The 13,244-nt window shown below is 42.4% G+C and overlaps 1 protein-coding gene across 1 annotated transcript; it reads right to left on the bottom strand.

Moving 5' to 3' along the window:
- Positions 1 to 841: 841 nt before the first annotated feature.
- On the bottom strand, positions 842 to 12,171 carry TP53I3 (tumor protein p53 inducible protein 3). The gene is made up of 6 exons (XM_075201358.1): positions 11,733 to 12,171; positions 10,900 to 11,042; positions 9,720 to 9,987; positions 8,798 to 9,010; positions 3,384 to 3,580; positions 842 to 2,520 (listed from the first exon to the last, which is right to left on the bottom strand). The coding sequence occupies exons 1-6, from the start codon at positions 11,737 to 11,739 to the stop codon at positions 2,338 to 2,340; spliced, it is 1,011 nt and encodes a 336-aa protein (XP_075057459.1). The 5' UTR covers positions 11,740 to 12,171; the 3' UTR covers positions 842 to 2,337.
- Positions 12,172 to 13,244: the final 1,073 nt, after the last annotated feature.

Below are 13,244 nucleotides of genomic sequence, written 5' to 3'. Positions count from 1 at the left end.
TACGGTGGCAGCGGGGGGATTGAGGGGGAGCGGGGAAGCGTTACAGTGGCATGGGGGGGGGGAAATCGAGGGAGAGCGGGGCAGCGTTACAGTGGCAGCGGGGAAATCCAGGAGGAGGCAGACAGAGGCACAGTGGCAGCGGGAATCAAGGAGGAGGGGGACAGAGGCACAGTGGCAGCGGGAATCAAGGAGGAGGGGGACAGAGGCACAGTGGATCCAGGAGGAGGGGGGACAGAGGCACAGTGGCAGCGGGGATCAAGGAGGAGGGGGGACAGAGGCACAGTGGCAGCGGGGATCCAGGAGGAGGGGGGACAGAGGCACAGTGGCAGCGGGGATCAAGGAGGAGGGGGACAGAGGCACAGTGGCAGCGGGGATCAAGGAGGAGGGGGACAGAGGCACAGTGGCAGCGGGGATCCAGGAGGAGGGGGGACAGAGGCACAGTGGCAGCGGGGATCAAGGAGGAGGGGGGACAGAGGCACAGTGGCAGCGGGGATCAAGGAGGAGGGGGACAGAGGCACAGTGGCAGCGGGGATCAAGGAGGAGGGGGACAGAGGCACAGTGGCAGCGGGAATCAAGGAGGAGGGGGACAGAGGCACAGTGGCAGCGGGGATCCAGGAGGAAAGGGGACAGAGGCACAGTGGCAGCGGGGATCAAGGAGGAGGGGGACAGAGGCACAGTGGCAGCGGGGATCAAGGAGGAGGGGGACAGCGGTATGCACACATCCAGGAGGAGAGGGACAGAGGTACAGTGGCAGCAGGGGGCTGCGATTGCAGGGAGTGTGCTGCCCGGAAATTACACTCTCCCTGCCTTTTTTGACAGCTACCGTAATATTTTTTTTAAAAAATTTCGGGGCGAAAATTAAGGTGCGTCTTATACATGGGAGCACCTTATACATGGGGAAATACGGTAATATACAAAAAATGACCACGTTTTAGTGCTATTAAACACAAGGCAGTATATTTCATATGTTCTGTGAATACCAAGACAGTAACATTTTTGTAAGAAATAAAATCCCCTAATAACTTCATTTGGCAGTGAGTACCCAGTAATCATCTCTGCTACAGCAAAGCTGTACTATGCAACTAGTAACCTAACCCTTTGTTTCATGCCTGAATGGTGATTGGCAGCTAGGTTGTCATCATAATTTATTTCTATAGCACCAGCATCTTCTGTAGCGCTGTACAATTGGGGACAGGCACAATAATAAAACAATACTGGGTAATACAGACGGAGAGGTAAGAGGACCCTACTAGCAAACTTCCTATCTATGGGACTATGATACACGAGGTCAACTACTACACACTGCATATTGATCCAGCCAGAATGCAGAGATAAAGAGTGCTTAGTGGGCCATATGATCTAGTCACACACCAATGTTGGTCAGCATCTCAGAGGGTTGTAGTCTTGTGTGAACTGTGTAGAGGGTGGTAACAAGGTAACCTAGGCAGGTTACAAGGGTGGTTGAGGAATATTATAAGCTTGCCTGAAGAGGTGGGTTTTCAGAGAACTCTTGAAGACTAGAAGTCTTATTGTGCGAGGGAAGGGATTCCACAAAGTGGGTGCAGCCCAAAAAAGTCCTGTAACCGGGAATGGGAGCATGTAATGAGACACACAGATCTTGTGCAGAACAGAGCTGTCGAGTTGGGAAATATTTTCAGACAAGTGAGGATGTTAGTGCAGTTTTGTTGATGGCCTGGTATGTTAGAAGTATTTTATAGGTCAGGTCACATGATGCCAACCAGGTAGGTGTTCTTCACCTTATCACGCTATCTCAGTTCCTGTATTAAGTTATATGATAATGCCCGACTAGCTGTGCACAGCACTATGGGAAATAATACATCACTAATATATATGTCAAATTAAAAGCCGCACATCGGTTGCAGCCGTAGTATGGTTAGAGCCTATTAGTTCACAAGGAACCAGTCACCATCACAAGAAACACAACCAGATCACCACCCATCTCTAGGAACCAATGATATCGCTGCAGGTTGGAGTATGGAAATAATATACAGTTTTGTAAATTAGCATATTAAAAATTGGTGTATGGAAGAATAGCAGCTAAATATATGGCTGGACCTGCCTATGTGAGATCACGCTGGGAATGGCAGTGAAATATGGTAAATAAGTAAACAGCCATAAACAGGAGCATTAAAGGTTCCCTGCATTTTAAAGGGACAGTTGTCCTATAATCTGGTTTCTGGTCCTGTCAATCACAATCCAGTAAACAGCACATGAAGAATATTTGATGACAGATATACACATTGGTGTCGATGACATTTGTTCATTTAGTGAAAAGCTTTTTTCAATCCACCATCATAACCATTTCATCTCCTAGTATCACAGCGGGATTTGAAGGACGATCTTGCCTGTGTTCTTATTGTCTTCCATGCGGCGGTGGGCATCACCGATCTGGTGTAAGGGGTAAACGCTGTCCACTATTGGCTGCAACGGGGTGAGACATCCGGGTGTGAAGTGAGGCAGAGCATGCTCTGTAAATGTTTTTACCAATTCTGCTTTGTACTGAAAACACACAAACAACAGTCCACTATTACACACATATTTATGTAAAACATGAACAGCTATACTGACAAGGCGGACTGCCTGTGTTCTGTAATACTAGATCCTGCCTCTTGAAAGGAAAATGCACAAAAGAATGTTGGATTTGTAGCATTTTGGACTTTAAACCCGACAACCAGTAAACAGACAAGTTCCTTTCTCAAATGGGTCAATAATTCCTAAGACAGAGAAGAGCAGTACAAAATGCAGCAGGATTTTAAAAATAAAACCATAGAAGAAGCTTTTATATTAACACAGCTCTTAGAAAGAACAGTACATATACTTCCAGGGCAGGTGGAAATGTACCAAGTGCTCCTCGCCTTCAGGCGCCCTTGTGAGGAGTAAGTGAGGGGGTGGGGGCAGGTAGAGGAGGGGCGGGTGTTCGTCTCAGTGCTGCGGCTCCTCCGTGTCGGGGGTGTGGCGCTGCGGTGTGACATCATAGCCCAGCGCCACAAGTCCTAGTCCTAGTCTATCACTGACATGGAGGGGCCGGCAGCAGCAGCAGCAGGAAGCTGAACAGCGCCAAGAAGTTAATTTAAAATTTTATATCAAATACACCGCCTCTTCCCACTGTCAGCCAATGAGATACAAGATGCGCAATTGGGGTCATGCAAAATGGCTGCCTCTAGAAACCTCATATGTTATCCATAAATAGACTACCTGCTCTGCACATACAATGAACAGCAACATCATAAATATGTAATATGGTAAACAAATAACCCCAGGGGGCTAGGCGATAGTCCCTTTAAATAAGTCCCTTTAAATAAGACCTACTTTTCATTAGCTATGTGTCCCCTGCACCATCTAGATTATAAGTGACCACTTGCCTTACTCGAACGGGATCTTAAGAGACTGCCCAGGATGCTCCCTCTTTTCCACAGTAACTTTGCCAGCAAGTCCCCATTAACCTCACCGGAGCCCATGAGCCCGTAGACCACCCAGCGCCCATCAGTGTTCAGGCACTGTAGGTTCTTCTCCCAGTGTGTTGCTCCCACACAGTCTAATATAATATCAGCTCCAACATCTGAAATAAGGAAAAGAGGAAACTAAAGCATTCATGGTGAGTGTCCTGCCCATTAACACAATAGAGTGTAAAATGTCCCTTATGAAATAGTCCCATGATGTAACAACAAATTTGGCAAGGAATTTTGTGACAATTTGGGTGCTTACCAGGGTAATCCTCATCTAGTATGTTACTATTCACAGATACTTATTTACAGCAATAACAAACTGCTAAAAGCTGACACATGCGTATCGTACACCTTCACCACAGAAAAACAAGACTTAAAATACAAAAACATTTTTTCCTAATAAAATTAATGACAAAGCTTGATTATATTTAGCTTTACTCAACATATAGGGGTAGATTCAATTCCCTATGGTAATTTTAACACAGATTTTTGCTTAGGCTCAGCGTTGAAATGACCATAGTAACGGTAATTGTGCACGCTGCCAGCGGTTTAGTACTCCAAACCACCGCATTTTCTATGGGGCGATGTGGGGCTGGGATGTTAGATTGGCTTGAACATAAGAGGAGGCAGCATTGACTTATGAATTATGGAGGCAATCATTATTTCCTGATTAATGGGTACAATTTATACTTAACTTAGGGGGGCAAATTTTATTTTTTATTGTATTAATGGGGCAATATTATCATATTATGGGAAAAATATGTAGTTCCACATTCATACATCATAAATAATTATTGCCCCCATTAGCAATCAAATGGTATTGGCCCCTTAATATAATTATATATTCATATTGGCCCCATAATAGAATATTAAGTAAAGGGGACAATATTATTGTATTATATTATAGGGCCAATAAAAAATTATTTCCAGTTAAGTTGACAAAACATGCAAAAACAGAATGGTGGCTTCTCCTTGCAGGCAAAACAGTTAAAAAGGACATTTGGATTAAAGTTCTCCTTTAATGAGCCCACACTCAGGGGTATATTTGCTAAAACTTCTAAAAATGAATAGTAGAGTTGTTGCCCATAGCAACCCATCAGATTCCAGCTTTTCATTAACTTCTAGAAGATGACAGCTAGAATCTGATTGGTTGCTATGGGCAACATCTCCACTTTTCCTTTTTAAAGGTTTTAGTAAATCTGCCCCCCTCTGGCTCCATAGCTAGAGAGTTGTTTCTCACAAACTAAGCCCCGATGGATGTATCTTACTGGTCAGTGTGGTTTGTCATTAGTAGGAGATGTGCAGTTGTACAGACCAATGGTCAGGGCCGGATTAACCATAGGGCTAACTGGGCTACAGCCCAGGGGCCTATGGCATCCAGGGGGCCCTTGAAAGTGCTCAGCAGCAGTATTGATCGGTCGGGGGCTCCATTCCCTTAATCCGGCCCTGCCAATGGTTATGTTGTCCTATCTTGCAATTCAGCCATAATTCATATAGCAAGAAAAAAATACTATGTTCATATATTAGGAACATTTAGGGGGAGATTCAATTCAGCGCAATAAGTTTTTGGAACATGGAAAAATCAGATGTCCTGCTTGCAAAGTGCGCAGCCGCATATCCTGGTGATGTCCTGCGGAGCGTCGTCGCTAGTTGAATTCGCCCCTTGAAATACCAAAGGAAACAATTTGCTAGATGGTATCTCTTCCTCTAGAAGAGAATACCACTGCACTAGGTATCGCTACCAGTTTAATAATATCTATAACTTCTAAGATTGAAAATTGTATCTTTACTGGTGGGTGCACTCCTACACCAACACTAATGTAGAGACAAAAAGGAGAAGGATAGGGAAGAATTGTGTAATTGGAGGCACTCAGCGATCATAGTTACTAAAATATCTATGTCTTTATTAATATACATTAAAATGATCCCTCCTAGTTCAAATAGCGAAATATTAAAATAATTGTGACTATAATTGTGAGTTAAAATAGCAGAATTTGCTATGCCCTGCTACTTTATACCAACATATATAAATTGTCAATATATGATCTTATTAGTCACTCTCTTATTGAAAACGTTTTGTTATTCTGAGGTAACATTCATTAATAAAGATATATGTGGTGTGAATTAATTATTGCGATGACGGTTGTTCAATAAGGACCTTTACATTGCTTCAATTCACTCTGAAGCAGTTAATTTATAAATGACACAATGTATTGTCACTTTGGTCTTTTAGAGTGGTTAATAAATCACTGTTCATACCACTGATGTAATAAAGACTACATATAGATTTGAAATGTGTCCGTTATTGTTGACCTATCCAGTACATATACATATTATCTTGTAAAGCCCAGTAAGGGTTAAACTTTAATATGCTCAGACCCAGCTGTTAATCCACAAGTTTAGACCGTTCTATCTATATATGGTAATATACCAAGGACTAAGCAGACTACAGAGTTAGCATGTGCTCTCTGATCTAGCAGTATATGCTGGTGATACTGATAATGTATTGTTCCATTTATCATTAAGTGGATTAGTTTTGTTATTGTAGGTCAGTCACCTATATGTTAAGTGAATGTCCTTCTAAGTTACAGCCATATCGTTCAGCCGTCACACGCATACACACACACACACACACACATCTATAATATCTATCACCCATATAGGGTTGATGTATCCTGAGAATTGTTAAGTTTAAACAATTTATAACAGAGAGTGAATGGGAGCAGTAGCAGGGTAAACGCCAACGCGCGTTTCGCTACATGCTTTTTCAAGGCTAACCCTCTATCTTCCTCTATCTGGCCTTAAAGTAAATGCCTTTTTATTTGCCTGTTACTTTATAATGAATGTTTTAAACAACTTTTCAAAATCTGACACTAAAAAGGGGAGAATTCAATTATTCAATTGATCGCAGGATTTTTTTTTTTTTTTTTACACCGCAGTTTTCATCCAATTTAGAGTGGGTTAACTTTACCCGCTATGCAATTAAATTTTGAACGCACCTTTTTTTTTTCGTTTACCACAGTTATATCGCGGACAAGATCCATTGAAAAGTATAGGGAGGGAGGGAGAAGCGTTAAAGACTATTCAATTGTTTAACGCTGCGCGGTAAACTGTCAAATCTCCAGTTTTATCTCATACCTCATGGCTGTTCAAAAGATTGAAAACATAAGAAAACTATTTGAAATCATGTCATAATGTAAAAAAAAAAAAAACAAAAAAAAAAAAAAACCACTTTTTTTTTATTATAGATGACCACGTTAAACCCTCCCCTTCACTCCCCCCAAAATTTGCAAGCCCCAATGATTAACTTGCAGGGGCTGACTTACCTGTTTTACAATTGAACGATTTTTTTACGCAACCGTAGCTAAAAACGGTCGCGCCAGCGGGTCACAACAAGTGCGGGTAAAAAAAAAACAAAACGCAGTCAATTGAATTCGTTGTGGCCTTTTGGGATAGAATCAAACACAAGTGGCTGCAGCTTTATAAAATAAAATTCCAGTAGTAAGAGTGACAACAGCCCTCGATAGTTAAAACAGAACGTGAAGGGCAGTCTCCAATACCTCATCATTGCAGACTATGATTTTCAAAGGAAATAAACTGTGTGGATGTGTCCGGGTTGTTGGTGCCCATTCTTGGCTACAAACGGCCAATAATCATATTTCAGATCTGCTATGTGGCCATTTCATGTCCATTCAATGCTCCTTCCCCGAGTTGGATCACAAAGACATGCTCAAACAAAGCCTGCTCCAGTATCCACACACCGTATGTACATACGTATGAAAGAGAATGGGCACTCCCTGGGTTTATCAGAATACAATATGGCAGATCCTTGACTCACTCAGTTTGCTCAATCGGCGGGATGCCAAACCAAACAGTGGCGGTGAATTGACAGTACAGCTTGGAAGACGCACAGTGGACATTCTGAGAAGGAGCTGGAACCTGTGTCCTCTAATTACCAGAAAGAGAAGGAGTGGACACAGAATATAGCACATAACGCGGACATGGAGCATGCATTGTATTAGGTGATTGCATTGTAGCTGTGTCTCTGCAGGAGGTGATCGCTTGTATTTACCCAGCCAGCGTTTTAGGGTTCTGTGTGAAATGTTGGTTTGTTAAGGTTTGGTGCATATGGATTCCTACTTGTCTTAAGAAGGTTTTTACTCGATCAAATAGAAAACAAGGTCAGGAGGACTAGGGCTTGTATACAGGCATTAATGTCAGGCGTTCAACGTGCTTCCTTATAACCCAGTAAATGTGATTTAATGGTGATATTTTAATACAATAATGTAAGCTATTAAGTCCGCAGACACTATACGACCACACCTTGCATCAATGTCAGTGTTGTCTGCAGAGTACAGAAGCGTTAACGCTTGGTACAATACAATGGAGTTCTAAGCGCTCAGTAAGTACACTGTACACAATACTGCAGGGAAGCTTTGCTCTGTTAAAAGCAATGACAAAATAGATAAAACTTGTACTTTAACAGCAAATCTTAGGGGAGAGCAAAACTAATGGAATTCATTTAAAAATTGTCAATTTTTTGTAAGCAAATCATCATAATTTATTTATATAGCGCCACTAATTCCGCAGCAAATGTCTAAATTAGTGGTATTTACCACAGTGGTGGCTCTAATAATGTTTATTAAATGGCACTAAATGTCTATAATGGTTTACAAGTTCATGGGACCCCAAATAGCAGAACTGGTCCAAAAATTAACATGCCCTTTGATGCCCATGACACATGGGCTACTACATAGCTAGCTAAAAATAGGGATCATTCATTTGTAGGTCTGGGAAAACAGTAAGTCATGTGACACTCCCCACAGAAATTAGCGATACTTACTATTGTCAACTATAATGTAGGCTGTGTGGTAGAGAGCTCGGAGGAACCAATCAGATTTTGATCAGTGTGGTGCAAGCCAGAATAATAAGAGCAGAACTGTGATTGGTCAATAAAATGAGCGCTGCAAGGTGGAATCAATGTGGTGGGAAAAGGGTCTTCGGTGAAAAATGTGTTTGTTTTCCTCCATGTCTAATTCACATGTACTTAGCGCTTGTTTTAACACCCCAATCATAGAAATGCAAATTGCTTCTCAGTAGAATTTACAATTATTCTTTGTAAAACTTTGCTTTATTTTTTTTAAGTTTTTTTTCTGACTAAAAAAATGTTGATGCATTGATGGTAAAAATAAGCCCACTGTGAAATTCAGTTATTCCACCAAATTCAAGATACATAATAGCAACAAATAAAAGCCAAATTCAAGAAAGGACTGTTTTGCTGTTAGAATTTTGCAGAAAAATAAAATAAAAAGTGTGGAAGTGACCCTTACTGTTTGTGGCCTCAAGGCACTTTTTGCCGAAATCTTCCTCCTTATAATTGAAACCGGCGGCAGCTCCGAGCTTCTTGGCAATCTCAAGTTTTTCCGCTGAACCGGCTGTCACCATGGGAACGGCTCCAGCCAATCGGCACAGCTGGATGGCGGCCGTACCAACCCCGCTCGCTCCTGCGTGTATCAATACAGTCTCCCCCTTTTGAACTTTGCCTTTAAACAAGGGACAGCATAGATGATTAGCGCATATCCAATTGCATCATCCAGTAAGTTTTTATTTAACACACTATTTTCCCTTTAAATGTTGTCATCTAGGATGTGAGAGAATGCAAGACATTTTGTGCACTGAACCAATCAATTCACTAGGAAGCACTGACCTATCTGTGTGGAGTTTGTATGTTCTCCCCGTGTTTGCGTAGGCTTATCCCGGACGCTTTGGTTTGCTCCCACACGCCAAAAACATACTGGTAGGTTAATTGACTGCTGACAAGAATGATCCTAGTGTGTGTCTGTGTGTGTCTGTGTGTGTCTGTGTGGAGGAAAATTTAGATTATAAGCTCCAAAGGGGCAGGGACTGATGTTAAGGATTAAATAAAAATGCTGCGTGATATGATGGTGCCATCTAAATAAACTATAATAAAGTGGAACTATAACTGTGTGCACTGCATAGAGGTCATCTCTATCTATGTGAGATTCTATTTCTCCTCCATTTATCTGTCAAAAGCAAAATTAATGAGTAACAAGATACAATGCAAATTTCCACTAACCCACAGCAGCCAATCATCACTTAGATTGAATTCATCTGGTGCAAGCCTGACAATGAAAGCCAATGTCTGATTGGCTGCTCTGTGTATCCTCATGGTATAAGACTGATTATTATATGCTGTAAGGGCATGTGACTATTGAGAGGACAAAAACTCACCTACAAAGTGCAACAGTTGGAAGGCGGTGAGCCAAGCCTCGGGTATGGCAGCAGCATCAGTGTCACTCATGCCAGGGGGGATTGGCATGAGCTGGCAGGCAGGCACTGCGACATACTCCGCGTTGCCCCCTCCAGAGAGAAGAGCCATCACTCGATCTCCAATCCTCCAGCGTCCGTCAGCACCGGTACCCAGGGCCACCACTGTACCCGAGGCTTCCAGGCCCAAGATGTGACTGGCTCCAGGAGGTGGGGCATACCTGCCTCTTCTCTGCAAGATACAGTCTATTAATGCACTGTGAAAGGTCAGGACTGCAATCAGGTGCTTCTAGGCTTAGGACAGACAAAAGTAGGGAATGCTAAGTAATGGTGGTTATAGGGTCAGATACACATGACTGAAAACAATGGGTGAAGCAAGCAGTCAAATTTATGGGATCCAAATGGCTCAAATTGTCCCAACTTGGTCATGCCCCATATAATGTCATTCGTTGCCCCAATGATGTCCCACTAGGCCAATTATTGTATTTTAAATAGATTATCACAACTGGATTACACTGACTGAATTGCTCTGGGAGAAATTAAGAGATAATGTGAAAGAGAAGACAGGTAATGGCACCTCTCCTGAATGATGATCTCTGCAAGCATCTAACTAGCATCATTAGAGACTAGCTAAAGTCCTATAACAAGAACATTTTATACATCCATCCCTTAATGTTTAAGTTAGATAAACACAGTAAAAAGGTTAGAATTCTTTGAAGATTCCTGACAGAGAGCACAAGTGTAAGGAGTGGAGGCAGTAATTTTGTGGGATGAATCTATTCAGATAAATACACTAGGATACAGCCACATTACAGGGGCAGAGAGGAGAGTGTACCTGATTTCACTGGTCCCTGGTAAATTAAGACTGCATTTTGTGAATAGGTGAATAGTGAGTTTATAGACTGCAGTCTTGTCAATAGCTTCAGCTCACAAAATGGCTGCCTTCGTGCTTGTGACAGGGGAACAGTAAGTAATCTGATCAGTAAGACAATATACAGGATCACTTTTTTTCTATTTTGGAGTACTGAGCCTGGAATTACGATGCAAAAGTGTAATTGCTAAAATGCAGCTACCAAGACTGTAACTGAGAAATACCAAGACTGTCGGTGCATTGTGCCACAAGTTTTCAGTCAACGTCACCTACCTGTAGTAAATCTGCCCGGTTCAGAGCGCTGCCGTGGACCTGTACGAGAACCTCTCCTTCCTTTTGGACTGGTCTGGTTACTTCTTTAATGTACAGATTTTCTGGCCCTCCTGGAGCATCAAAATACGCGGCCAACATTTTCTCTGCAAAACACATCATCCATCTGCTGTGAACCAAGTTCCTCTGGCACTACCCACATGTCACCGACTGAAAATCCTATCCCTGGCATAGGTGTGGCCGAATAAAACTAGAGTCTGGCACACAAGTGCAGTTAGAACTGACGAATATATTTTATATATACTCTGCATACCAAGATTAACCATTTATCAGTTCAACTCATTCAATATTATACTTATGGGTAAGTGACCCATGAACAAAGGAGCTTACAATCTAATCATATCACTTATCCTGCAAATGTCTTTGTTCTATGATTTACGTGTGATGCAGAATCATACAAGTATGGAAACTAATAGGTTAACTCTTGTAACTTTCTCTTTATTAAACTTGAATTAAAATAATAGAGCCCAGAAACTGAAGGGGATTGGGCAGGTTTCTATATCCTATGGGGATATTATATACATTTCTATTCTATAATATTTACACAGTTTGGTTTTAGTGCTGTAATAGGAGATTATTACAGCCTGACGCTGCCTTACATTAGTAATGAGACCACGATACTGTTGCAGATAGACATAAACATGCAATAACGTGCAAGACATGCACACAGCAATTCAATTGACCCCAATGCAAGCACTAAATCACATGCATTTTTCTACAGCACTTCCCAACATGAAGCAGACATGACAAGAATAACACACATGACCTCCTCTTACCCTCCATATTGAGTTCTGCAGCCTATTACTGTACAGAGTCCGTCAAGTTTATTAACTTGCAGAATGTTCTACTCCACAACATAGGGGGCAAAGCATGTCATGTTATGTAGTTATAATACTAGCTACCCGCGGAACACATAACAAATAAAATAATAAAAGACAAAGTTAGCTAAGTTTAGGGATATAAAGTTTAAAATGCTGGGCGTTGTGTTCTCCCCTTGCAGAATATAATGGTTTGTTCCAGGGCTGCAGCTGTATCATGCTTATTAGTGATTTTACAGCCACGCCCCCTTGTGGAGAGTTCATGTAAGGCTCTGGCTGCATTTCTGCATAAGTCCATTCAAATAATATTAGGAGGTTATACGCTTTACTGAATACATTTATCCTAAGGGAACAACTACAGATTGCACTTGATAGCTCCATTGCAGGGCTGGTGCAAGGCTTCTCGGTGCCCTAGGCAAAAATTTCAACCCAATGCCCCTGCTCCTCCCAATCACACACATTTGACTTTTGAAAATAAATTAATACAAATTCCATACCTCCACACATTTGGGCAAGCAGCATTGGGACAGGGGCGTGATCATGTCATACTGGAGGCTTGGCCATGCCCGATGGTGGCATGGTCACATGTGTGGTGCCCTGCCTAGCACTTTTGAAGTGCTATTTCTGTACAGGGGTGTCCACTCAATACCGCCACAATGGGCTTGACCATTATGTAAGGATAGTGGATATTATTTTAGACAGCGCTAGGCTGCACTCCAATCCAATCCTATCCTCTTCAAATTCATGGGCAATGCTGCATGCACTACTGTTAGGCATACTTGCCAACTCTCCCGGAATGTCCCATGGACTCCCGGGAGAGTATGGCAATCTCCTGCATCTGCAGAATTAGGGTCAAAATAGCGCAATTCTCTGGGAATTGCAGCATTTGGCCCCACCCCCACTGTAAACTGACGCGTTTCCAATTTTGGAGCCCCGCCCCCCCCCAAACGCCCACCTCCTCCATGGCAACTCCCGGAAGGCAGTCACAGAAAGTTGGCAAGTATGCTGTTAGGTGCACACAGCTCTCCCTTTTGAGCAGAGCAGTGTGAAGCAAGACATACCTCTCTCAATTGACCTTTCAGTGGGGACAAAGTCCTGTCTGACTGAGACAGTTACCCAAAATTAGGACTACCCCACCAAAACCAGTACATTTGGCAGACTTTCCTGCTCTCTCCAAGTTGTTCTTGAAGCTTTCACTACCTGGTGCTACTGGTGTCTTAAGCTCAGCTGCTGCTTCTCTGGATCCTGGAATGTCGGGGTCCTATTCCGAAAAAGGGTTAAGTACATGAAATATGTACAGTTTAGCAATGAGTGAACCCTCTGGGACTCCTTGACCCATATCAGCAGCAACTTTAAATCAACAGCACTCGTTTAATTTTTAGACTTCCCTCCAACACGCCCTGACATTAAGTTAGTACTCACATGTAGTAAATTGACCTATTTCCCTCCTAAACAGCACCAACTTTAAAT

The sequence above is a fragment of the Mixophyes fleayi genome, chromosome 3 (assembly GCF_038048845.1).
Source record: "Mixophyes fleayi isolate aMixFle1 chromosome 3, aMixFle1.hap1, whole genome shotgun sequence".
In the NCBI taxonomy this organism is placed as follows: Eukaryota; Metazoa; Chordata; class Amphibia; order Anura; family Limnodynastidae; genus Mixophyes; species Mixophyes fleayi.
This window is presented reverse-complemented; position numbering and strand designations above follow the sequence as displayed.

Bases quoted from the DNA above. Each gene is read 5' to 3' on its own strand.
- TP53I3 (XM_075201358.1), bottom strand. The intron at 9,011-9,719 runs GTGAGTTTTTGT...CCTTGTTTAAAG, and splicing joins CCAACTGTTGCACTTTGTAG to GCAAAGTTCAAAAGGGGGAG. The intron at 2,521-3,383 runs GCAAGTGGTCAC...GTGTGTTTTCAG, and splicing joins TAAGATCCCGTTCGAGTAAG to TACAAAGCAGAATTGGTAAA.